Here is a 24542-nt window from a genome sequence, read left to right as displayed (position 1 = left end):
AAACTGTGCCTGGCTAGGGTCTCCTTGGTAAGGCCAATAGATGTCGGGTGGTCAGTCGATCCACTGGCAGCGCAGCTAAGTGAGTTTTTAAGCTCTTTTAACCATGTGACTCTGGGTCCTGTACTTTGTGGGCCGGCTCCAGATCACGGGATCCAGATCATGACGTCTCGTGAGATCTCATTAGACCTGGCAAAGCATAACGACTGCCCGGAGAGACCTCTGAATTGGGACAGGACACGGTCGATAGATCGCGCCCTTAGCACAATGCCCAAGGATGTCCTTGGGGTAAATTTCCAAATTCAATTCCTGCCAGAGAGTCTTTTGTTCCATTGGTTTCAATCGTATAAAAATTGGGTGAGGTTTGCAATAGGTGGGTGGTTCACCTCACCAGGTTAGCAGCCAACCACCAAAATTGAAAGTGGATCTCCTTATGACACATCATCATTTGCGCTAAGAAGTGCAATGCATATATAATCTGACACATGATGAAACAATGTTAGACTTTCTCCCTTACCAAAACTCTTACTTTGTCAGTTCAGAATACTTGGGGAAGCACGGTAGCACAAGTGGATAGCACTGTGGCTTCACAGCGCCAGGGTCCCAGGTTCGATTCCCCGCTGGGTCATTGTCTGTGTGGAGTCTGCACGTCCGGTCTCGAGTGACTGTGTGGAGTTTGTACTTTCTCCCCTTGTCTGCGTGGGTTTACTCCGAGTGCGCCGGTTTCCTCACACAGTCCAAAGACGTGCAGGTTAGGTGGATTGGCCATGATAAATTGCCCTTAGTGACCAAAAAAGGTTAGGAGGGTTATTGGGTTGCAGGGATAGAGTGGAAGTGAGGGCTTAAGTGGGTCGGTGCAGACTCGATGGGCCGAATGGCCTCCTTCTGCATTGTATGTTCTATGTTTAAATTATATTTTTTTTGCCATTACCTTTCTCTTTGTTGTTGTTGGGGAACATTAATACTGATAAATGGGATATTTTCCCATTTTTAATAACCAACATCAGCTCAACCACTCCCAGGTTGGGACCAGGTTCAGTATTTCAGAAAATGCTCTTGATCCCTTTCGGCATTTCACAAATTTCAACACATGCTGCCCTGCAATGGCAACAGTAACTTACATATCATCTTTAATCATCTTTAACGTAATGGTTCTATTGGAATAGTGTAGGTCAGATAGGCTTCAGATGGTTTCACGGGTCGGCGCAACATCGAGGGCCGAAGGGCCCGTACTGTGCTGTTATGTTCTATGATATATACCATGGCCCATCACAGGAGTATTATGAAACAAGTATGACACCAAGCCACTTATTGTGCAGGATCGAACAGCCACGCTGCGTCCGAAAAGCAGCATGCCGCAGCGCAACATGGCCGATAGAAGCCAGGAGATCCCGCTCCCAAGATCTACCCGGCTTGCTACGCCTCACGAGATCTAACATGATCTCACGATACGTCGGGTTGTGAATCCCACCCATTGTGGGCGGGATCACTTTCTGATAAATCTCCATATTAGAATGAGACAGCGAGTCACCAGGGTGTGAGATCAAACTCCCTCGTCTTGGAGACCTTGGGTGAGCGTCATTCAGTGCTGGCATCCACAAACGGGGGCCAGATAGAATGGCACTCATGGGAGTCTCCCAAGGGATTGGCGGCCCCCAGGTGCATGCCCTCTGGGCAGTCTGCTACCCTGGCACTGCTGGTGCCACCTGGACACTTTGGCAGTGCCAGCTTGATACACTGATGGTGCCATCAGGGTGCCAGCCTCACATTGCCAAGGTGCCCAAGTGTCACTTTCACACTGACGGGCACTGCCAGGGTGCCAGGCTGGCACTGCCAAGGTGCCAAGCTTGTATCTTTTTGCGTGGCAGTGATCAGGCCGGAATGTGCCCTGCATCGGTGGGGGGAGTTTTAGGGGACTCAGGGACCCACTTATAGTGAGTTGGGGCTTGGGGTGGGAATGGAGGTCATGTCGGGGGCTCGAGAATTTGGGGTGCCATTTAAAAATGGCGGCCCGATCTCTCACTGAACTGAGGAGTTCCAACGAGTGGAGTTCCTTAGTGCAGAAAACTGGGCTAAGTGAGGCCTTGTTGCGGAATCCGCCACTGAGGCCCCCGAGCTACCTGGATGGGTGTTAGATAGTGGGGTGTTTCCCGGCGTTCCGAGAACTGCTCGGAGCACTTGGCTAATCTTGCATGTTATGGGACTCTGTCCCTATTCGAGTAGATCACCCTTAGTGTTGAGTTGCTGAATGCTCCTATTTTCCTTTGCTTATGACGTGATTTTGTATAAAACATGACTAATTCAAGTAACTCTATACCTCTGAACATATTTCGATATATTTTGATTGCTGCACAAATTTGTTTATTGAGATTCTACAGTTGCCATGACATTCTGACCTCCATTGAAGCAGCCAAATTAACAATGTGTTTGGCTTCCACAGAATGCAGCAGACACTTTTTCTCTCACAAGGGTGCTTGCCTCCAGGACTGTCCCCCAGGATTCTTTCAAAGCACTCAGACATTTACATGTACTTCATGCCATCCTGAATGCTCAGTGTGTGATGGTCCAGACTCCGATGACTGTGAAGGGTGTGCCAATCCTTTGCTTATGCATGATGGGCAGTGCTTGAAATCATGCCCTGAAGGAACCTACATTGACAAGGGAACTCAAGATTGCCAGGGTAAGCTTGTATGTTGCAATAACAATAGAAATTGAGCAGAATTTTAAGAATCCAAGGGATGTATGGGCACAGCATTTGTAAAGTTTTTAGTCACAAATTGGCATGTGATTTGTGTCATTTGTGGAATACTGTGGAATGACATAAGTAGTTTTACTAGGTCATTGTTTCCCATCTACATCTTGAATGTTCCGGCTGCTGTAAAATAAACACATTTTATCAAGACTAGATATAACTCAAACTAAGGTCCATCAAGGATAATTTGCAAGTATGTACATTTTACCAGTTATTACCATTTTGGGTTGGAATTCACTGAATGATTATCATATCAACACAATGGTAAGCAATTCCATCTAGGGGCCTAAATTAATTAGCAACCCAAATTGGCATTGATTCCAGTGGCGCATAGCAACATTGCATTGACACGGAGAGCACAAGGACCATTTCTAAACTCATTCATGGGCCTTATCATAATTTATTCAGGGGAGCTGGAAGCGTCAATCAGGCACCTTGATGCAACTTGCCTGTCGGGGCCTAACCAATATTGGGCAAAGCAAAGGACTGCAGGTGAGTCAGGGGCAAGGGGAAGATGATGGAAAAGGAGGCTGGCCAAGATGACCAATAGTTGATTGTGAAGCCATGAGAAGCACTCTTTGTCCCTTCAACATCACAGATAGAATTTAGTTTGAAGTTCGAAGTTTGAAGTTTAAGGTTATGCATTTAGCGAGGGGCAAACAAGGCAAGTCAATACACAATAAATGGGAGGATACTGCAAAGTGTAGAGGGAAAGAGGGATTATGTCCATAGATCTCTCTGAAGACAGCAGGGCACGTAGATAAGACAGTTAAGAAGAATCACAAGATAATTTCCTTCATTAGCCAAGACAATGGATAGGCAATGGATAGGCAGGGAGGTTATGCTACAAATGTATAAAACACTAACTAGGTCTCAGCTAGTGTATTATAAACAGTTATGATTACATTAAGTGGAGATGGTGGCATAATGGTATTGCCACTGGACTAGAAATTCAGGACCAGGTTAATACTCTGGGGACATGGGTTCAAATCCTGCCATGGCAGGAAATTTAAATTCAGTAAAATTTGAATTTATTTTTAAATCTGTAATTAACAAATGACAATGTTGTACATATTTATGTCTTCAGGGAAGGAAATCTATTGTCCTTACCTGGTTTTGCCTACATGTGACTCTTAAATATCCTCTGAAATGGCCTAGCAAGTGACTCAGTTCAAGGGCAATTAGTGATGTGCAATAATTGCTTGCCCAGCCAGCGACGGACACATTCAAGGCATAGAAAAAAAATAAAGGACGAATGTGATTGCACTAGAGATGTGATTTACAGGGATTTTAAATGTGAGAAAAGATTGGATTTGTTGGGATTGTTTTCTCATGAACAGAAGAGGCTGAGAGGTGATTTAGTTGAAGTGTATAGAACAATTATAGGCTTGGATAGAGTGGAGAGGAGAGGATCCATTTTCCTCAGCAGATAGGTAGATAAGCAGGGAGCATATATTTTAGGTTGGTGGAAGGATTAGAGGAAAGGTGATTGGAAATATTTTTACCCAGAAGGTGGTGATGGATTGGAATTCAGAGACAAAACCCTGGTCACATTTAAAAAGTACTATGCAGTCAAATGCCATAACCTTGAAGGGCTATGAACCAAATGCTGGAAAGGTTGGATTCGGTTGGATAGCTGTTTTCCATCTGGCATAGACATGATGGGCTGAATGGTCTCTTTCTAGGCTGTAAATGTCCATAATTCTGTGATTTTTGTAACCATTTTTTGAGCAACCTCCTTAATCTGCTCAAGACATGGAATGACAAATTGTAGCTTGCACATAAAAAGCAATTCAGAATGGTGGCACTTCTGCCTCACAGCGCCAGGGACCCGCGTTCAAGTCCAGTCTCGCGTGACTGTGTGGAGTTTGTACTTTCTCCCCTTGTCTGCGTGGGTTTCCTCCGGGTGCTCCGGTTTCCTCCCATCACAGATTGGCTATGATAAAATTGCCGCTCAGTGTCCAGGGATGTGCAGGTTAGGTAGGGGGAAAGGGATACAGCAGGGAGATGGCCCTAGGTAGGGTGCTCTTTCAGAGGGTCACTGCAGATTTGTTGGGCCAAATGGCCTCCTTCTGCACTGTAGGGATCCTATGGTTCTATCCAAAGAAACTTACCAACCTGGGTATAAAATGGGCATGGGGCCTGATTCTAATAGGGCAATGATGACCATCTAAAAAGAGTCCCAGTCTAATTTAGCAATGGCCCAAATGTTCTTGCACGGTCTAGCATAGGACTCTGCTCTGATAAATAAGTTCCCATTGTGCCTATTTTAGGCCTATAAAGCAGGCAAAATGATGATGAGTTTAAGCACCCTGATCTTTGACTATGTACTTGGTTACATGTCTGTGTTCTCAGTGGGGAAATTAGTGATCTGATATGAATGCTAATTTTTCTGGTGTTGTTGATCAGCTTGGTTTGGGAAGGATACAGATTAGATGGATAATCATAGAATTTACAGTGCAGAAGGAGGCCACTCGGCCCATCGAGTCTGCACCAGCTCTTAGAAAGAGCACCCTATCCGAGGTCAACACCTCCACCCTATCCCCATAACCCAGTAACCCCACCCAACACTAAGGACAATTTTGGACACTAAGGGCAATTTATCATGGCCAATCCACCTAACCAGCACATTTTTGGACTGTGGGAGGAAACCGGAGCACCCGGAGGAAACCCACGCACACACGGGGAGGATGTGCAGACTCCACACAGACAGTGACCCAAGCCGGAATCGAACCTAGGATCCTGGAGCTGTGAAGCAATTGTGCTATCCACAATGCTACCGTGCTGCCCTAAAGGTTTGTTTGTTCCAGACCATAGAGCAGAGTGTACATCTGTATTTCATATTGGGAATCAACATGACGTGAAAATCTGGGAGATACATTTGATTTAATTTACGGCTTTGCAAATATTTGAATTTACAACCTCCTAAAATTAAAAGCAAAACTGAGAACTAATTTATATCCCTTATATTAAATCATTTGTATTTTGTAATTCTTAAATTCACTATTACAATTTTGTCAATGTCCATTACTGAGTACTTTTCTTTTAATTATAGTGTGTCATCAAACATGTAGGACCTGCAAGGGACCATATTCAACAGACTGCATTCATTGTAGAGAAGGGATGATGCAGAACAACCAGGGGCACTGCGTGATGCACAAGGATTGTGCCCTAAATATGTACATGGACAAGATCTGTAGGCCCTGTCACAAAAAATGCCACCGCTGTTATGGGCCCTCAGAGCAAGACTGTCTTAGCTGCACTCAGAATTACTTCTTACTTAGTGAGTATGCCTTAGGATGTTAAGCTCCAGCAACTGGAAAACAGTATGACAGTTTCCTTTGTGGATAATATTATAATCCTTCTTTCAGTCTTCAAGATGGCTAGAGTTAATAAGGGTTCTTGTTCTAAATCTTTTTGGAGATTTCATTTAGGTTTAACAATGTAACCTATTTAAGTATATGTAACTTTAGAAAGGAAATATCAATCTATCTTTTTATTTGAAGCTACAATTAATTTCACTTGATTTGACCTTAAATTTCATTCCTAAAATTTCTCAAATGGTAATCATTCTGTGTACCAGATAGAAGAAAGGTACTCACGCAAGTTAAGAAACAGTGGGATTGGCTTGCAGGTAAAATAATTTGTCCTTTAACAAAGGCAAGAATTTCCCTGATGAATCAAAGTGGCAATCAACTGAAAGACAGTTCCACATATCACTGGTTACTTTTCGCATTGCGTAGTTATTTCGGTTTTACATAGACGTTGCCTTTGTGTTCTCTAATGCTGCGATTGGGAATCCCGATTGGGTGAAGAATGAGGCGTCAGCCAAAAAGTGCGATTGGCTCCGGGTGGCAGAACCATCCGCAGTCTCTGCTCCCCTTCAGCCGCCCGTGGCGGTCTATTCGTCCCGTGTCGGTGGGAACATGCAAACTGCTGATTTGCATGCATCAATATATAATGAATGGACTGCAAGCCCGATTCCCCACCCATCTCCTACAACCCCCTCCCCCTCACAATGTTGCTCTGACCGCCACAGTCAGAAGCCAGTTACCAAATGGGCTTTTGTGTAAGTATGGCCAAGCGTAGCCTTGGCACAGTGGACCCCAAGAGAGGTCAAGGGATCAGCTCATTGCCAATGTGCTCCTATGCTGCTGCAAGGCTGCAGAGAGGGGGGGGGGGGGTAGGGGGGTGGCGGGGGGGGGGGGTATTCTCCAAGGGTCCTGAGGGTTGGGTGGGCTCAGGCTGTGTGCGAGGGCTTGAACCATGCACCCTCCCTCCGGATGAAGGCCCGTGCCTGGACTGTCCCTTCCAGCTCTGGGCAACCTGAAGATTACCCTTGGTAATCTCAGAAAGTCTTCTGTTCAACAGTATCATCCTGGCCAGACTTTTTAAACTCTGAAGTGGCCTCCTCACCTTGAACTGCTCTTCCTGACACCTGATGAGCAGTCCAGGTAATTCAGTGATGAATCAATGCAGGAACACTTTCCCTTTTCTAACATCAGGGGCGAAATTCTCCGACCCCCCGCAGGGTCGGAGAATTGCCCGGGGCCGGCGTAAATCCCGCCCCCTCCGTGGCCGGAATTCTCCACCACCCGGGATTTGGCCGGGGCGGGAATCGCGCCGCGCCGATCGGCGTGCCCCCTGCAGTGATTCTCCGGCCCGCGATGGGCCGAAGTCCCGCCGCTGAGAGGTCAATCCCGCCACCGTGGTTTCAACCACCTCTGGTGGCGGCGGGATTGGTGGCACGAGCGGGCCCCCGGGGTCCTGGGGGGGCCCGGGGCGATCGGACCCCGGGGGGGTGCCCCCACAGTGGCCAGGCCCGCGATCGGGGCCCACCGATCGGCGGGCGGGCTAGTGCCATGGGGGCACTCCTTTTCTTCCGCCGCCGCCACGGTCTCCACCATGGCAGAAGGGAAAGAGAACCCCCCTACTGCGCATGCACCGGTGGTGACGTCAGCGGCCGCTGATGCACCAGCGCATGCGTGAGCCTTTCAGCCAGCCCTGATGCCGGGCGGCGGGCGTCAAAGGCCGTTGGCGCCGGTTTTGCCGCCAGTCGGCATGGCGCCAACCACTCCGGCGCGGGCCTTGCCCCTAAAGGTGCGGAGAATTCCACTCCGCTATGCCGGGACCCCCCGCCCCGCCGGGTAGGGGAGATCCCGGCCCAGTTCCCTCAGCCCTTTGCCTTTGAAGCTGCTGCTTTTTGTAGAGTCGGAGCCTTCCTAGAAATTCCTCAACATTTGAAATGTTTGAAATCTGCTGAGATCCTTTGAAATGCTAAACAGCCATTCAATCTCACAGAACAGCATCTTTCACTAGCCTGTGATTGACCGCTTAATGGTTCAGACACAGCTGCTATGAGGTTTGTTTATTTATCTTTCCTTTCATGCTTGAATGCATCTCCATTGATCCTAACCACAATGTTTAGAAACACTCTCGTTATGATTTACAGCTCCTGACCACTTCAAATCAGTTGAGTGGTTGAATGGAGGAAATCTTCTGAAACATGCTTATGATATCATAGCACTTAGCAACCAAAGTTTCTCAGTGCCTTTTATCTTCCAATGTGCCTCAACATTGTATGATATTTGGGTGGTTTACCATTAGAGCGATATCATCAAAATGTCTTAGTGTCACTGAAACTATGATTTGGACTTAATTATTCAATTGATTGTGAAGGGATGTTGGGAGGATGGGAGGTGCAGGATGCTGGGGAAAGAGACATAAGCAGGCGAGAATGGGGGATACTGTCTGGTTCAACAGATTCATGCGATAGTTTCAATATAGTTATTGTTTGTGAGACAATCATATGCTTAGCTCTATTACTTGTGAGCCCCTCAACCATGTGAAATCAGTGCCTTCCTCCATCACAAAGAGGGATTACAGCAGATTCACTGCCTGGCAAATAGCCACACACACTCAATAGACAGAATTTAATTCTTTTTGAGCAGGAAAGATGGCAGCTGAACTCACTAAATCATGCAGGAGGCCACACATCAGTCTACCCACCAAGCAAAAAACCTGCTGCAATTACATTGGAGGTGGGAAGGGACTGATGCAGGCAAATCAGCCCTAATGGCAGGATGTCTAGTAAGCTTATTAATGAGCCACCTGTCATGAACTAACCCTACGCCCATCGGGAATTTACTCAGGGATTAAGTCAGAGTCACACATCTCTCCTGTGTTTCTTGAAAACTGCTCAGCGAACCCTGATGGTTGCCTCGTAGGTGAGTTTACACACACTCAGTACACGATCAATAGGTCCCACATTAGGAAGAAGAATTCCGAATGTCACCCCATTGCTCTTGCCTGTGAATCCCATGCCTTCACCTCAGGCAACGCCGGAACCCCATCCAACCCTCACTCACCTGTGTCCAGGCCTCCAGAGATGGTCCTTCGAACATTACTGGCAACAGCTTCTGGCAGCACTACCGGCTATGGAAATCCAGCAGCCTCTGATTGGCCTGCAACCCTCAGGGGGCCGGATTTCCTTCCCTGAGGTTCTAAATCAGTGCTCTGATGGGCAACTAATTTTTTCTGGACTCCCCCACTGAAGCAACGTGGATCTACCACTGGTTCTCCAACTGGTAGGCGACTTCATTGGTAGGCGATCCCTCTATCACGCATATTAAATACAGCTCAATGATGATAAATAAACATAAAGTTGTTTTATTAATACAAATAAACCTAAAACATGGCTATATGCGAGTTGCTTTGAAACTGCTATTACTGAAAATTATATATTCACTTTAACAGTCAATTTGTCAGAAATCTTCATGATTAACTCCATTCGATATACATTCCCAATGAGATTTGACACTTAGAAAAGATTATGTTAAAAGATTGGATAATCTTGACAAAGATGTGCTTTAGAACTTGCTTCTTAAATATCTTGTTCTAAAACCACAAAGTGTTCTATGTTTTACTACTTTATCCTATTGTATTAATTACTGTAACCATTTTTCATTCAATTAGATAGGACATGTGTAGACGCTTGTCCAGGTGGGTACTACACAGAGGAGAGCAGACGTCATTGCTTTGCTTGTCACAAAAGCTGTGAAACCTGCAATGGGAGGTCTAACACACAGTGCCTCACCTGTAGGGCAGACTGGTATAGACTGAAATTGACGTGTGTCAAGACATGTGGATCTGGGTAGGTACCGCAGATCAGATTAAAGTTGTTTCACTGGAAATTGCACTGGAGATACTGCTGGGTTGAAGAATGATATTTGATATTTTGGTTTTGAGTGCCAGGGATTAAAACAAGGGTCTGTTAAAGATGCTTTAAATGTTCCCCGTTTATAATTTATAGTTTGAAGTTTGTGACCCTTGCAACTCACTCGGTCTAATATATTTTCTTTCAAAATAGTTGTGGCACATATGGAAACCAGGAAACACATTGTCTGAGAAATGGCATACAATTTGTTTGTTTGTACTGGATTTTAGTGTAGGATTGAGGGAAGTTATTTGACAAAAAATGCAAAAAAATACATGCTTAGAAACTGTAAGGCAATAAATGTTATTTCAGCATGTCGGAAAGTTTTCAAATAATTTTGGGTGAGCTAGTGAATGAACACTTGGAAAAGAATAAAGTGTTCAGGAACTATGAATGTTGATGCAGAAGATCATATTTAATGTAATAGGGTTTTTTAAATGATTATTCTCGTGCAATATGAGGAGAATGCAATTAATGTTGTATGCTTGGGTTTTGAGAAAGCTGTTGACAGCATTTCATCTCAGTGATCAATGGCTAAGTAACTGAAAGGTTTATCGGAGGATAACAGCAGTTACTGTGGAAAACTTGCAAATATAAAAATGTCAAACGAAACCTGAAACTTGACAAAAAGTAATGGTTCACTGGCCACCTGATGCTCTCGACTCAAACTCTGTAAATGTTTTCAACACTTTGATTTGATCGCACCTCTACGTTGGCGTGAGTTGGCCCCATTTCTTGGATTTGTTTGTGCAATTACAGTTTGTCATGTTCTCTGTTTTGTAAATCAGGATGTCTTGAGTGTGTAGTGTAGAACAAAGAACATCAAGCTAAGTAAATGAACAAAGCTGATTTATTTACACTCCTTAAATAAGATTCGAATAAGTTACCACGGTAAAAATTATTAAATTAAACAATACAATATCTCAAGCTACAGATCTCTCAACTATGCTACTAATCTCTATGGGAGAAGGCCTAAACACCTTCTCCCAGAATCCCAGGAGTCACATGATATTTATATGACTGCTCCTTGTCTCCATCAGGGGGTGGGAAGTATTAACATCAAATTGTTAACCTTTTGTATTCCGTACAATATACATATTGTTACATAGTTGGCTGATCAACACGTTAATTATGGGTTTTACATATTATTTGATACCTTTATTTATATTTTACTTCTTTATGGATATTTTGTGCCTTTTCTATCTGAGCTGAATTTCTAAAAATGTTTCAATTCTATGTGCAACTTTACTATTTGTAATTCCTGTTCATTTTTAAAACCCTCCCATATGTTTTGCTGCTGTGAGAACATGTGTCTTCTCCAATAAATAATTACGTATTTAGTTTCACACTCAGGTGTGTGACTTACTGTTGAAGGTATAATAATTAATGAAAATGTTTCCTATTAGTATCATCAGCTGACAATGACCTGTTGTATTACATTCTTCATGAGATCTGTTTCCTGAACAATTTTCGGTTGAACAAAAAAAAAAAGGCACGGGTTTAAAACAAATTCAAGATTATCATAATTTTGAAAGTAGCCATTTGACAATTGTTTGATCTGGGCACTTTCTCTCCAAGACCTTGAAGTAAAATATTTTCAAAGGAATGAAGCTGCTTTCAATGTAATGTAAACAAGGCACTTATTGCCACACGTCATTTGTTTTAGGCACTTTGCAAATGGATCGACTGGAGTATGTGAAAAATGTCACACAAGCTGTAAAGAGTGTCGGGGTCCTGGTGATGCAGAATGTCTGAGCTGTCAGGATGCTAATTTCCTGATGAAGTCACAAAATAGATGCTATAGCTCGTGTCCAGAACGATACTATGAAGATGAGTGGGAACAGACTTGTGAACGGTGCCACCCTAGTTGTAAAATCTGTGATGGTAAGTTTTAAGATTTATGATCAGAGAGTCGAGCTCTATTTCAGAACTTGATCATATAATATATGTTGACACTCTCAGGCACTATATATATATATATATAAGATGGTCATGGTAATGATGAGTTTGACTCAAAAGAAAACTGAGCTTCCTGGTGTTATATTACTCAGTCTAGTAATATGTATCATTACTAGTTGGTGTTGATGCAGATGGTCTGATGGTGTGACGCTGAAGAAACCACGAGTCTTCAACTTAAGCAAACTAATTTATTAAAGTAACGGTTGATTATATCTGAATTCGACACTCTACAGAACTATCTCCAGAAATCAAGTAATTAAATACGATTGTATTAACTGATTCACAACTATAAATACTAACTATACTGAGATCTATCTAAATACACAACTGCTTACTGAACACCCCTGGGCTGAAAGAGACCAAGATCCTCTGGGAGCTTATACTTATAGGTGGATCTTGTGGTGCCCGCTAGTGGTAATGTTACAGCTAAATGTTATAATTAACCCTTAGTTATATACATATCATTACACTTGGGTTTTTCATTCACCAAGGCACAGATCCAAAGGTGTGTAAAATTGGCAACAAGGGAACTGGGGAAACAGAATTAATAGCAGTAAGAGGGCAGGGTGGTTTGGAGCAAAGAGTCTATCTGGGGGTAGATCCCCAGAAAAGATTAAGTCTGTTCCAGGCTGAGATACACACTTAATGTTCAGTGTTTGGGGCTATGGCCCATGGCAAGGAAGGAGGTGGTATTGGATGGTCTGTTCACCAAGCCACAGCACCTTTGGCTCCTCCATCTCTTCACCTGGTTTGTCTTCCTCCACTTTAACTTTCACTTGGATCGCATCGGATAACTGTGTCATTATATCTTGTTGCCAGTCACAATAATCCTCTGTCGCCGTGCTGTCTGGAATGCACAGCTGCTCAACTAGGTTCAGAGCCTCACACGCATCCGCTCCTATTATGGACTCGAATTCCAGGTCCACAATGGAAAATGGTATGATGTGACTTCTGTTGTGTACCCATGCTTCGAATTCACATGCTCCCAACGTCGTAATCTCATTCCCACTGTAGTCTCTTAGTAGTCTCACTTGATTGACGACTTTGGGTTTAACTTGCTGCCCGTTGAAATTGGACAAACTGAGGAAGTTCACCCTCGTTCCCGTGTTGAGCTTGCATTTAATCAATGTGGCAATCAGCATCACTGGAATTGTCCATCTGTCTTCAATGGTATCAGGAACACCAGCACTATTGCCACAACTGGGCAGTAAGACTTCTTCACTCTTCATGTTCAGACTCATTGTGTCCTTTGTCAAAATCAGATCAATGAAAAACAGGTCTTCAGTGGACATCTCATCAATTGCGTTGACTGATCTTGTTTGGTCCACTGTTGGATACGAAAAGCATTGCTCTGCAAAGTGATTTGTTCGGCCACACTTGGAACACACCTTCCCAAACACTGGACATTGCCATGGCCTATGTCGTTTGCCACATTTTATGCCACATCGCTGGCATAAAATGGCGGAACTGGTCCACAGCTTCAGATGGCTGCCCACACTGAGACCATGTTTTTTATTCAACTGCATCACAGTGCTGATGGCACTGACGTCTTCTTCCAGGTTGCCGCCAAAATGTTTCAGGTTGAGCGTTCCGATCTGCCGTGCAGCTAGCTCATTGCATGACTAATTTTGATAGCGTTTTTTAATTGAAACTCTTCTTCCCTCAATAACCTCTCGTGTACCTTAGGGCAGCATGGTAGCGCAAGTGGATAGCACTGTGGCTTCACAGCGCCAGGGTCCCAGGTTTGATTCCCCGCTGGGTCACTGTCTGTGCGGAGTCTGCATGTTCTCCCCGTGTCTGCGTGGGTTTCCTCCGGGTGCTCTGGTCCTCCCACAGTCCAAAGACGTGCAAGTTAGGTTAATTGGCCAATGCTAAATTGCTCTTAGTGTCCAAAAAGGTTTGGTGGGGTTATTGGGTTACTGGGCTAGGGTGGAAGTGAGGGCTTAAGTGGGTCGGTGCAGACTCGATGGGCCGAATGGCCTCCTTCTGCACTGCATGTTCTATACCTTATAATTCGGTATCCTGAACATGATCTGATTGTGGATCATCAACGACTTTAAAGTACTGAAATTGCATGATTGTGCCTTCAACCGCAAGTCAGTTAAAAAGCTACCAAAAGATTCGACTGCTTTTTGGTTAAACGTATGAATTATATAATGTTCAAATGTTTCATTTTTCTTTGGCGAGCAATACCGATCCAAGTACTCTATTACTTCATCAAAGCCCTTGCTGTCAAAGGCGAAGGTATTGTATGTTTCTATTGCTTGAAGATCTGCTACTGTGAGCATCAACACAATACACCTCTCATCAGGCTGTGCCTACAGGCCAAGGGCTGCAACATAGAGTCTGAGTTGCTGCTTAAAAGCATGCCAATTCTCATTATATTACCGGTGACCTGAAGCATGTGAGGTGCCTTCAAACCTTCCATCTCTAACTTCAGTCTTTCCATGCATTGAGTTCCAGTTGCCCATAGTTTACCAGGTAGGTGGAAGAATTTTTTTTTTCCTTTCTTCAGCCTATTTTGTCCCGTCTTCTCCGCCGTTATCTTCAATTGTTCAATACTCTTGGTACCATGTTATGTTCTGTGTTCTGGTTGTGGTAATGATGTACACAGAACATCTAGTTCTTTAATGAGTAAGATGATTTATTAAAAAACCCATGGAAAGATAACTAACAAACTATAATACAGATGATGACTAATGATTGAATTCAGTGAATTCTCCTGGAGCTACTTCTTCTGTGACTGTCCTCTAGTACGGCTTACAACCAACTGCCAGGTATCTCGAGTCACATGGTAGATCTCTATCACCACCAGTTGGTGGAAGCCACATTGATAACGATATACATTGATAGACAACTATATACAAAACTGTGTATAAACATATCACCACAAGGAGGTGGCACCTTCATTCTCCTTGGTGACTGCCTTGGACCAAGGCTGGTGCTCTGGATGACTGGATGGGACCACCAACTGGGACCCAAACGGCATCCACTTCAAACATCTCTGTGCCACTAATGGCACTGACTGGTTCATGCTACAGAGTGTGCATACATTCTGTACACATCAATGCACGGTTCCTATGTCCACTCTGCAGTGCTGCTGCATATGGTTCTCTATGAGGCTGGTCACACGCTCATGTATTCAAAGTCCTCAATCAGGTAGTTCCTATGAATTGAATGGACTCACCCATTCTCAGCCCAACCCTACACTTCCTCAGAGAACTTTGATATGTGGATAAACATCCCTTGCTCCAGATCTAAATAGAGCCTCTTTTCTTGTGACTCCTGAGACCCTGTATCTACTCTCAGCCGAACAGGACTATGTCTGTTCCTCATGCGTCGAGGGGGATTGCCCAAAGTCTCTCTTACCTGCTTCCGCACACTAGTGCCATACTTATCACCCAGTGGTACCTTATCCAAGTGCAGGTGAGAATTCACTGATGGAAGTGTATCTGCACCAGTGGAGGGTGTGCTTGTAAAAATTGACAGCGCTGGCTCTGCTCCTTGTGAATTCCTTGATGCCGTAACAGGACTCAGTCATTTCCTGTCAGAACCTGTGGGAAACACCATTTTAATCTCTGAGCGCAGAAGCCTCTGCAATGCTGATGTTTACCAATGCTGCTGAGTCTTTGACATGCTGTTGAATGGGGAGGAATGCACTCCACCCTCTTCATCTGCAGATCTTTTTACTTTCTCCTCAGGAATGCCCATTTTTCCTTCTCCAACTTGCTCCTGCAAGTCCTTCGGTCTCCATGGGTCTCTCCTCTATCCCAGTTACGGTGTGGTGATGAGACATTCTTCCTCACTGTCAGAGCCCCTTCTCTAGCATTGAGAACACTTTTGTCCTGCAAAGATAATATATATAGAGAGAGCTAAAACACTGCAGTCTCTTTGACCAATGTTCAATCTCATGTACACAAGAAACTGCACGTATCAGTGCTGGCTGGTCCATTAGAGCACTATAGCTCTGAGTCTTTCTGAGAGGTCAGTAAGATCCCTGGGCACAGAATCCTCCCATGTTGAGGAACAGTACGCACTTTCAGACTCCTCAGCTGGTGTAACTACTGGCGATTGAATTCCCAGAGACCTGTCATCGGGTTCTGGCTAGAATCTATTTCAAAGGATGTGATAAACACACACACTTGGATAATAATGACCTGATTGGACATAGTCAACATTGATTTATGATTGTGAAATCATGTTTGGCAAGCCTCTTAGGGTTCTTTGACAGACTTCCAGAATTGATTAAAAAGGAATCATTGGGCAGGGTATACTTGGATTTTCAGAACACTTTTGATAAAGTCTTCCACTTGAATTTGGTTGGTAAAGTTAAAGCAATATTCTTTATAAGTTAAATGATAATATTCTGGCATGGATTGAGGGCTGGCTAACAGGCAGAAAACAGAGTGGGTAAATGGGTCATTCTCACATTGCAGGCTGTGACTGGTAGGTACTTGGACCCCAGCTTTTTATAATAAATATCCATGATTTGGATGTGGTGACCAAATGTAATATTTCTCACTTCACTGATGACACAAAACTACGTGGGAATGTATGTTGCGAAGAAGATGCACAGCGGCTGCAGGAGGACTTGGACAGACTTAGTGAGTGGGCAAGAATATGGCAGATTGAATATATTTTTTTAAAATGTGAGGGAATGGATGTGCAGAGTATTTCTTAAATGTTAAGAGATTAGAACGTATAGATGTACCAAGGGACCTGTGTGTCCTCATCAATAAGTCACTGAAGGCTAACAAGCAAGCGCAGCAGACAATTAGGAAGCCTGATACTATCGCAAGAGGATTTGAGTTCAGGAGTAGCAAAGTCTTGCTTCAGTTGTATAGATTGCTGGTTAAACTGAGAGAACTGTGTTGAATTTTGGTCCCCTTACCTTAGAAAGGATATTATTGCCATAGTGGGAGTGCAATAAAGGTTCACCAGACTGGTTCCCAGGGTGGGTGGGACAGTTCTATACAGAGTCTCTGCGGAACCTGGACTTAATAATAATAATAACCTTTTATTGTCACAAGTATGAAGTTACTGTGAAAAGCCCCTAGTTGCCACATTCCAGCGCCTGCTCGGGTAAGCTGGTACGGGAATTGAACCCGTGCTGTTGGATTGTTCTGCACCACAAACCAGCTCTCTCGCCCTGAGTTTCAAAGGATGAGAGGTGATCTAATTAAAATCGACAAAATACTTAACGAGATAAACAGGATAGATGCAGGTACGATGTTCCTGCTAGTTGGGGTGTCTAGAACCAGTGGACACAGTTTCAAAATAAGGGGGAAGCCACTTACAGCCATGATGAGAAGAATTTTTCAGAGGTTTGTGAATCTTTAGAATTCTGTATTCCAGAGAGCTGTGGAAACTCAGTTATTGAGTCTGTTTAAAGCAGAGATTGACCGAGTTGGAAATAACAATGAGATAAGGGATATGGAGATAGTGTGGGAAAGAGGCATTGAAGTGGACAATCAACCATGATTGTATTGAATGGCAGAGCAGACTCAATGGGCTGAATGGTCTACTCCTGCTCCTATGTTCCAACATGCCCTCTAACCAATTAGCAGCCTGCCTGTAGAAAAATTGTGGATTCTGCTTAAGTCCATCCACAGCCACTGCACCCACCCTGCCAACCAATCAGGGTGGGAAACGATCTTAATAATGGTTACGGGCCTCTGAGGAAAATCCTGCCTTTGATCTATGATCTGCTCTTTAATAGTGATGGGAAAACAGACCCTGTTTGTATGATCCAAAGCCAAGGTGGTCTATACAATTCCTCAAAGATGTCAATAGCAAAGTTTGAAATTAATACACAGAAAACAAACTTTGTAAAATAAATCCAGATGAATTAGATTTTGTTTAAGGTGATAGATTTACCCAAATTCAAATTAACATTGATTTATGAGATTTGCCTCATTGTTGCTATTATTCTGGCTTTACAGTCCTGTTCTCATCGGTAGGTAAACTGGTTATTATACAACAATTATTTAATTGCAAAAGGTCACGCTGTGAAGGTGTATTTGATTTTCGATTCACTGAACCCTAAATTTCATCTTCACAAAATCAAAAACAAAAGATAGAATAGCATTCCTGCAGTGCGAAAGAAGGAAGCCATCCGGCCCATCGAGCCTGCACCAGCCCTCTGAAAGAGCACCTGACCTAAGCTCTTTCCTCCACCCTATCCCTGTAAACCCACCTAACCTGCGTATCTTTAGACACTAAGGGGCAATTTAGCATGGCCAATCCACCTAACCTGCACTTCTTTGGACTGTGGGAGGAAACCGGAGAACCCGGAGGAAACCCACGCAGACACGGGGAGAACGTGCAGACTCCACACAGTCACCCAAGGTCGCAATTGAACCTAGGTCCTTTATGCTGTGAAGCAGCAGTGTTAACCATTGGCCCACCAGGTCACCCAACATGATCTGGATAAAAGACAGGCTTGTGTATATACCACCCTAAAACCATCAAGAAATCATAGCGCAGAAATAGCTCCCAAGATTACTTAAATAAAACCCCCAAAAAATACCAAGCAAAAACATAAATGACCTATGGATAATTGGAAAATGTTTATTGTCATTCCATGCGGTTGTTTACAATGTCATTTAATTCCTGGTGGCAAATTTATGCTTTTATATTCCTTTGCAATGTGCAGCCTGTCTTGGAAGGAAAGCAGCAAATGCATTTATCTGTGTGTTGCCATTTTAAAAAAATGGATAGATTGAAACCCAAAGTACATGAAACCTATATAAGCAGCATTAGATCCACATGGGCATATTTGAAGTCTTTCATTGAGCTTTCAGTTGTGTGCAGGACTCATTCCAAATATCTATAAAGAGTTAATCTGACTCACTGACAACACAAATTCTATTTTTTTTTCCAGGCAAAGGACCAATTCGGTGTACTTCCTGTTTTTGGGGCTTCAGGATGGTTGGAAGTATCTGCAGTTCTCAGTGTTTTGCTGGGGAATACCTGTTATCAGAGGTATTATGCACAAATTGACTATTGCACACTTTGCAGAACTCAGAAATGTTAGAGCACAGAAGGAGGCCATTTGGGTCATCATGTCTGCAACGGTTTTCCAAATGAGTAATTCACTTTGTGTTATTCTCCTATCTTCTCCCTATAACCCTGCCCATTCTTGCTTTTTAAGATAACCGTCTAATTCCCTTTTGAAGGTGTCAATTGAACCCACTTCCACCACAATGGTAGACCTTAACCACTTGCTACATGAAAACGTTTCTCCTCATGTCACTTTTCTTATTTTGCCAGTTGCTTTAAACCAGTGCCCTCTCAATCCTTTCATAAGTTGAGATAATTTCTCCTTAGCTATTCTGTCCAGGCTCCTCATGATTTTGAATATCCTCTATCCAATCTTTAAGCTTTCTTTTCTCCAAGGAAGACAGTCCCAACTTCTGCAATTTATCTTCATAACTGAAGTAGCTAACTAACAATTAATAACATAACTAGCACAGTGGTTAACACCGTTGCTTCACAGCGCCAGGGACCCGGATTCGATTCCCGGCTTGGGTCACTGTCTGTGCGGAGTCTGCACATTCTCTTTTTGTGTCTTCGTGGGTTTCCTCTGGGTGCTCCGGTTTTCTCCCACAAAAGACGTGCTATTAACTGAATTGGACATTCTGAATTATCCCTCAATGTACCCGAACCAGTGCCGGAGTGTGGCGACTAGGGGACTTTCACAGTAACTTCATTGCAGTGTTAATGTGAGCCTACCTATGACAATAAAGATTATTATAGTTGCCTCACTCTATATTGTTTCTGAAAAATTTTATATATATATGGGCTTTGTCTTCTATTTTATCACAAAGTTGCAAGTATGCAGTAAAAGATGTATGATATTCAAACTGATACATCAGAGCATTAGGATCACAGTAGCAATGGTATTAGGTTGTTACACCTCTAAATGATGATTATACCGAAAGAAAATGATCAGGTGATACAAGGAGTACTCCTGCTCAGGAATTGGTAAATGGATAAGGCAGAAAATTATAGATCAGCTAATCTTGCTTGAGTTATGGTTAATCTTTTAGGTCTCAATTTCCATAGAGTTCCCTGATTTTGCGCCATCAAATATTTATGTTCTTTACTGTTTTCTTAATTATAGTTCTCATATTTTTCTTCCTTACACACCACTCCACAAATTTGTCATATGCCTCGTTTTTTTTGAAACTCAGTTTTACTCTAACAGCTAACATCTTTATTTAACTAGAGACCCAACTCCCCTCCCCTTCACCCCATTCCCCAAAATTACTCATCGCAAAATGTATTTTACCTCCGAGTTGAACAAAAATTTAATTCCAGATTTTTTGAATTCAGATTTCACCGTGAGATTGGACCTGGGTCCCCAGAGCTTGCGGTCCAGTAACAATGCCACCATCATGCCACGCATGAGGCCTGGGTTGTTTATTGATCCAGGACCCCTCTGATTGTATTGTCAATCAATGCACAGCTGCTGGGACCTGAGTGACAGACAGTTCCCGGGTGGCATAAGTTCCTCCCCGAGATCCTTGATCTTGAGGTAGGCCTGCCTCTGCCCAGTTATGTGCCTGAGTGGCACTGTATGCAGCAGGCTGCCCTTGCCATCATGGCAGCAATTGGCTGACTGTGACATAGAATCATAGGGATTACAGTGCAGAAGAGGCCATTCAGCCCATTGAGTCTTCACCGACCCATTGAAAGAGCACACTACTTAATCCCACAGCTCCACCCTATCCCTGTAACCTAGTAACCCCACCTAACCTTTTGGACACTAAAGGGCAATGTAGCATGTCCATTGTACCTAACCTGCACATCTTTGGACTGTGGGAGGAAACCGGAGCACCCAGAAGAAGCCCACGCAGACATGGGGAGAAAGTGAAAACTCCACACAGTCACCCAAGGCCTTAATTGAACCCAGGACCTTGGAACTGTGAGGCAGCAGTGCTAATCACTGTGCCACCGTGCACAAGGAGCCCTATACTGTCATCAATGGGAATCATATGAAAACTCTCTGCTGTTTGGAGTCATACCTAGCACACAGGAAAATGGTTGTAGTTGTTGGAGGTCAGTCACCTCAATTCCAGGATATAACTGCAGGAGTTTCTCAGGATATTGTCCGAGGCCAAACCATCTTCAGCTATAATAATGACCTTCCTTCCATCATAAGATCAGAAATGGTGATGTTTGATGATGACTGAAGCAGTCCATATACAAATGAAGGAACACCTGGATAATATCCAGGCTTGGGCTGACCAGTGGTTAGTAAGATTTGCGCCACAAAAATGTCACGGAATGACCCCCTCCAACAAGAGAGAATCTAGCTACCGCCCCCTGACAATCAATGGCATTACCATTTCTGAATCCCCCACAATTAATATCCTGGGTGTTGCCATTGACAAAAAACTTAACTGGCTTAGCTATGTATATCTTGTGGCTACAAGGGTAGGTCAGAGGCTAGGAATTCTGTGACAAATGACTCACCTCCTGACTCCTGAAAGCCTGTCCACCATCTACAAGGCACAAGTCAGGGGCGTGATGGAATACTCTCCACTTGCCTGGATGAGTACAGCTCCAGCAACCCTCAAGAAGCTCGATACCATTCAGGACTAAGCAGCCACTTGATTGGCACCTCAGTCACAAACATTTACTCCCTCTACTATCAACGCTAGCAGCAGTGTTTACCATCTACAAGATACATTGCAGGAACTCACCAAGGAAGCCCATGACCACTGCCATCTAGAACACCAAGGACATTGGATATATGGGAATACCTCCACTTGGCAGTTCCCCTTGTGCCACTACCATCCTGGCTTAGAATTATGTTGCTGTTCCTTCCCTGTTGCTGGTAGAAAATCCTGAAACTCCCTCCCTAACAGCACTGTGGGTGTATCAGGACTTGCAGCAGTTTAAAAAGGCAGCTCACCACCACCTTCTCGAGGGCAATTAGAGATGGGCAGTAGATGCAGGCCCAACCAGTGAAGATCACATGCCATGCATCAATTTAAGAAGGCCTTCCTGAAAGCAGGCGATGTAGGGCTCTTGTTAGATCTCCAGTCTACAGGCAAGACTCATAGGAACATACATTGAGCTTAAGGTAGCCCTTCACAAAAACGGGAACAGCAGCTCCAGACAAGCATGAGTCACTCAGTCGCCCCCCCCCCCCCCCCCTCCCCCCGCCCCCCACACACATTGGGCAGAACAGAGTGATGACCAGTTGCATTTGCTGCCACAGCACTTGGCCTGGGAATGAATTGAAATGTTCAAGGACTAAGAAGTTAGATATTTGTTCATTGTTAGGTTCATCTGGATCTGCTTTTGTTGTGGGATTTTCGTACTGTGAGAAAGGCATGGAGTTGTTATGGAGCTTCGTTGTTGGCTTTTTTTTCTGGGCCTAGTTGGGATTTGGATATTGTACTGTTGGAGTTGTTTGTGGGGTGGGGTTGGGTGTTTATTTTTCTCTTCTGTTCTGTATTAAAGTTTGGTATGGGCAGGGGGTTGATTGCTGGTATACGGATAGTTGTCTTTAATATTATCCTGCATGGAGGTCACTCTGCAAGCTGTAAAGCTAGTTAACAGGAGCGAGGAAGGGGGGTACCTGCAGCTTGTTACTGTTGGGGTGATTTTTGTTTGAAACAGTAATGCAGTTAGTTTTTTGTTTCTGTTTAGTTTGGGATTGAGGATAGGGGTGGTGGGGAAGGGTGCTTTTGTTCTTCTGTGGGTTGTTTGTTTGGTATTCGGGGTGAGGTTGGACTAGGAGATGGGAGGGGGAGGGGCCGGGGTGACTGCTGAGGGTGAGTTTCTTTATCTTTGTGCTGGCTCAGTGGGGGATATTATGGCCACCTCAGGTGGGCCTTGAGCTGGCGCAGGTTGAGGCTCTGCCGGATTGTCTCGCAGGGTGGATATGGCTGATCCTGGGTTGGGGATCCAGGGGAGAAGCCCCCTGTCTGGCTAATAACGTGGAATGTAAGGGGGTTAAACGGCCCAGTAAAAAGGTGTTGCACACCTGAGGAGGCTAATGTAGTTTTTTTTGCAAGTGATCCAATTGAAACTCAAGGATCAAACAAGTTTGCAGAAGGGCTGATGGGACAGATTTATCATTCAGGTTTTGATTGTTGGGCATAGAGGGTAGGTGAGTTGATCAATACAAGGGTGTCATTTTCTGTGGTTAGTATATTATTAAACAGAGGGAGATATGTAGTCACCAGTGGGTCGTTGACAGGCATGTCAGTGGTAATAATCAATGTGGGATGACATGGCATTCATTAATAAGGTGCTGGCTTCTATCACAGATCTGGATTCTCATCAGTTAATTATTGGTGGTGGACATCAATTGCATCCTGGATCCTAGGATGGCTAGGTCAAGTCCATCAAGGGTAGCAAAGGGGTTATTGGTTTTCTTGAACAGATGGGGGGACCAACCCATGGAGATTTATGTAACTGAGGGATAAAGTGTTTTATTTTTTTCCCACGTCCATCAGGTCTACTCCCGGATTGACTTATTTTTGGTGGGTAAGTCTCTTCTCCCTGGGGTGATGGGGGCGGGGTATTCGGCGATCGTTATCTCGGATCATGCTCCACAATTTGTGAGCCTGATGGTGGAGCCAGGCCCCTCTCAGCGACCCCATGGAGATTGGACAAGGCGTTGCTTGTGGATAAGAGATAATGTGGGCATATATCATCCGCCATTGGGGAGTATGTTGAGTTTAACAGGAACAAGGTGGTCTCACCTGCCATGCTCTGGGAAGGCCTGAAGGCAGTCATTGGAGGAGGGGGGGGGGGGGGGCGGGGGGCGGAGGGCGGAGGTGATCACTTACAAGGTGCATAGGGATACATCTGGATGGGTGGAGAGGTAAAGGCTGATGGATTCCATTCTTGAGGTGGACCACCAGTACTTGATCGCCCCGACACCTGAGAAAGAAATTGCAGATGAAATTAGAGTTGTTGTCAACTGGCAAGGCCATGAACCAGTTGTGATGCTCGAGGGGACCTTTTATGAACATGAGGAGAAGTTGTCTGATGGTCTCAAGTCGGTCTTCACCCCATCCATCAGGCTAGTAAAATTAAGTTTATGCAGCGAGGCCCAGTCATGGGCCATTCGGATTCCCGGCTTCCTAGGAAGCTAGTCCTGGCTGGACAAAATGGCAGCTTTCCCAGATCAGCTCTTTCCATGATGCTGGGTGGGACCTTTTATGAAGTTGTCTGATGGTAGGCTGCCTCCCGGGAGATAGTGCAGGTCAGGGACTCGGGGAGTGGGGTGGTTTCCATCCGAGAGAAGGTTAGTGAGGCTCTTCTACCGAGAGCTGTATATGTCAGAGCCCCCTGATGAAAGATCATCAATGATGCAGTTTTTGGGTGGGTTGACCTTCCCGGAGGTGTGAGCAGGAGAGAAGGCTCGAGTTAGAGGATCTGAAAGGGCCATAAGAGGTCATGAACTGTATTAGATTAACGAAGACAGGCAAAGTACCAGGTCCGGACGGATTCCCTATTGAATTTTGCAAACAATTTTCAGATCAGTTGGTCCCACTTCTGCTGGCTATGTTTAATAATTCCTTGTCCCGGGGGATGTTGTCGACTATGTTGGTGCAGGCATCAATTTCCTTGGTCCTAAAGAAGGACAAG

The 24542-nt window shown here is 44.4% G+C and overlaps 1 protein-coding gene across 1 annotated transcript in view; it reads left to right on the top strand.

Moving 5' to 3' along the window:
- Window positions 1–24542, top strand: part of LOC119970392 (proprotein convertase subtilisin/kexin type 5-like) — a 520270-nt gene that overhangs the window by 488087 nt on the left and 7641 nt on the right. The window contains 5 exon segments of the mRNA XM_038804933.1: window positions 2438–2677; window positions 5805–6032; window positions 9725–9902; window positions 11632–11849; window positions 18808–18908. Of these exon segments, the coding sequence (XP_038660861.1) occupies window positions 2438–2677; window positions 5805–6032; window positions 9725–9902; window positions 11632–11849; window positions 18808–18908 (965 nt within the window).

The sequence above is a fragment of the Scyliorhinus canicula genome, chromosome 8 (genome assembly GCF_902713615.1).
Source record: "Scyliorhinus canicula chromosome 8, sScyCan1.1, whole genome shotgun sequence".
NCBI lineage: Eukaryota > Metazoa > Chordata > Chondrichthyes > Carcharhiniformes > Scyliorhinidae > Scyliorhinus > Scyliorhinus canicula.
This window is presented reverse-complemented; position numbering and strand designations above follow the sequence as displayed.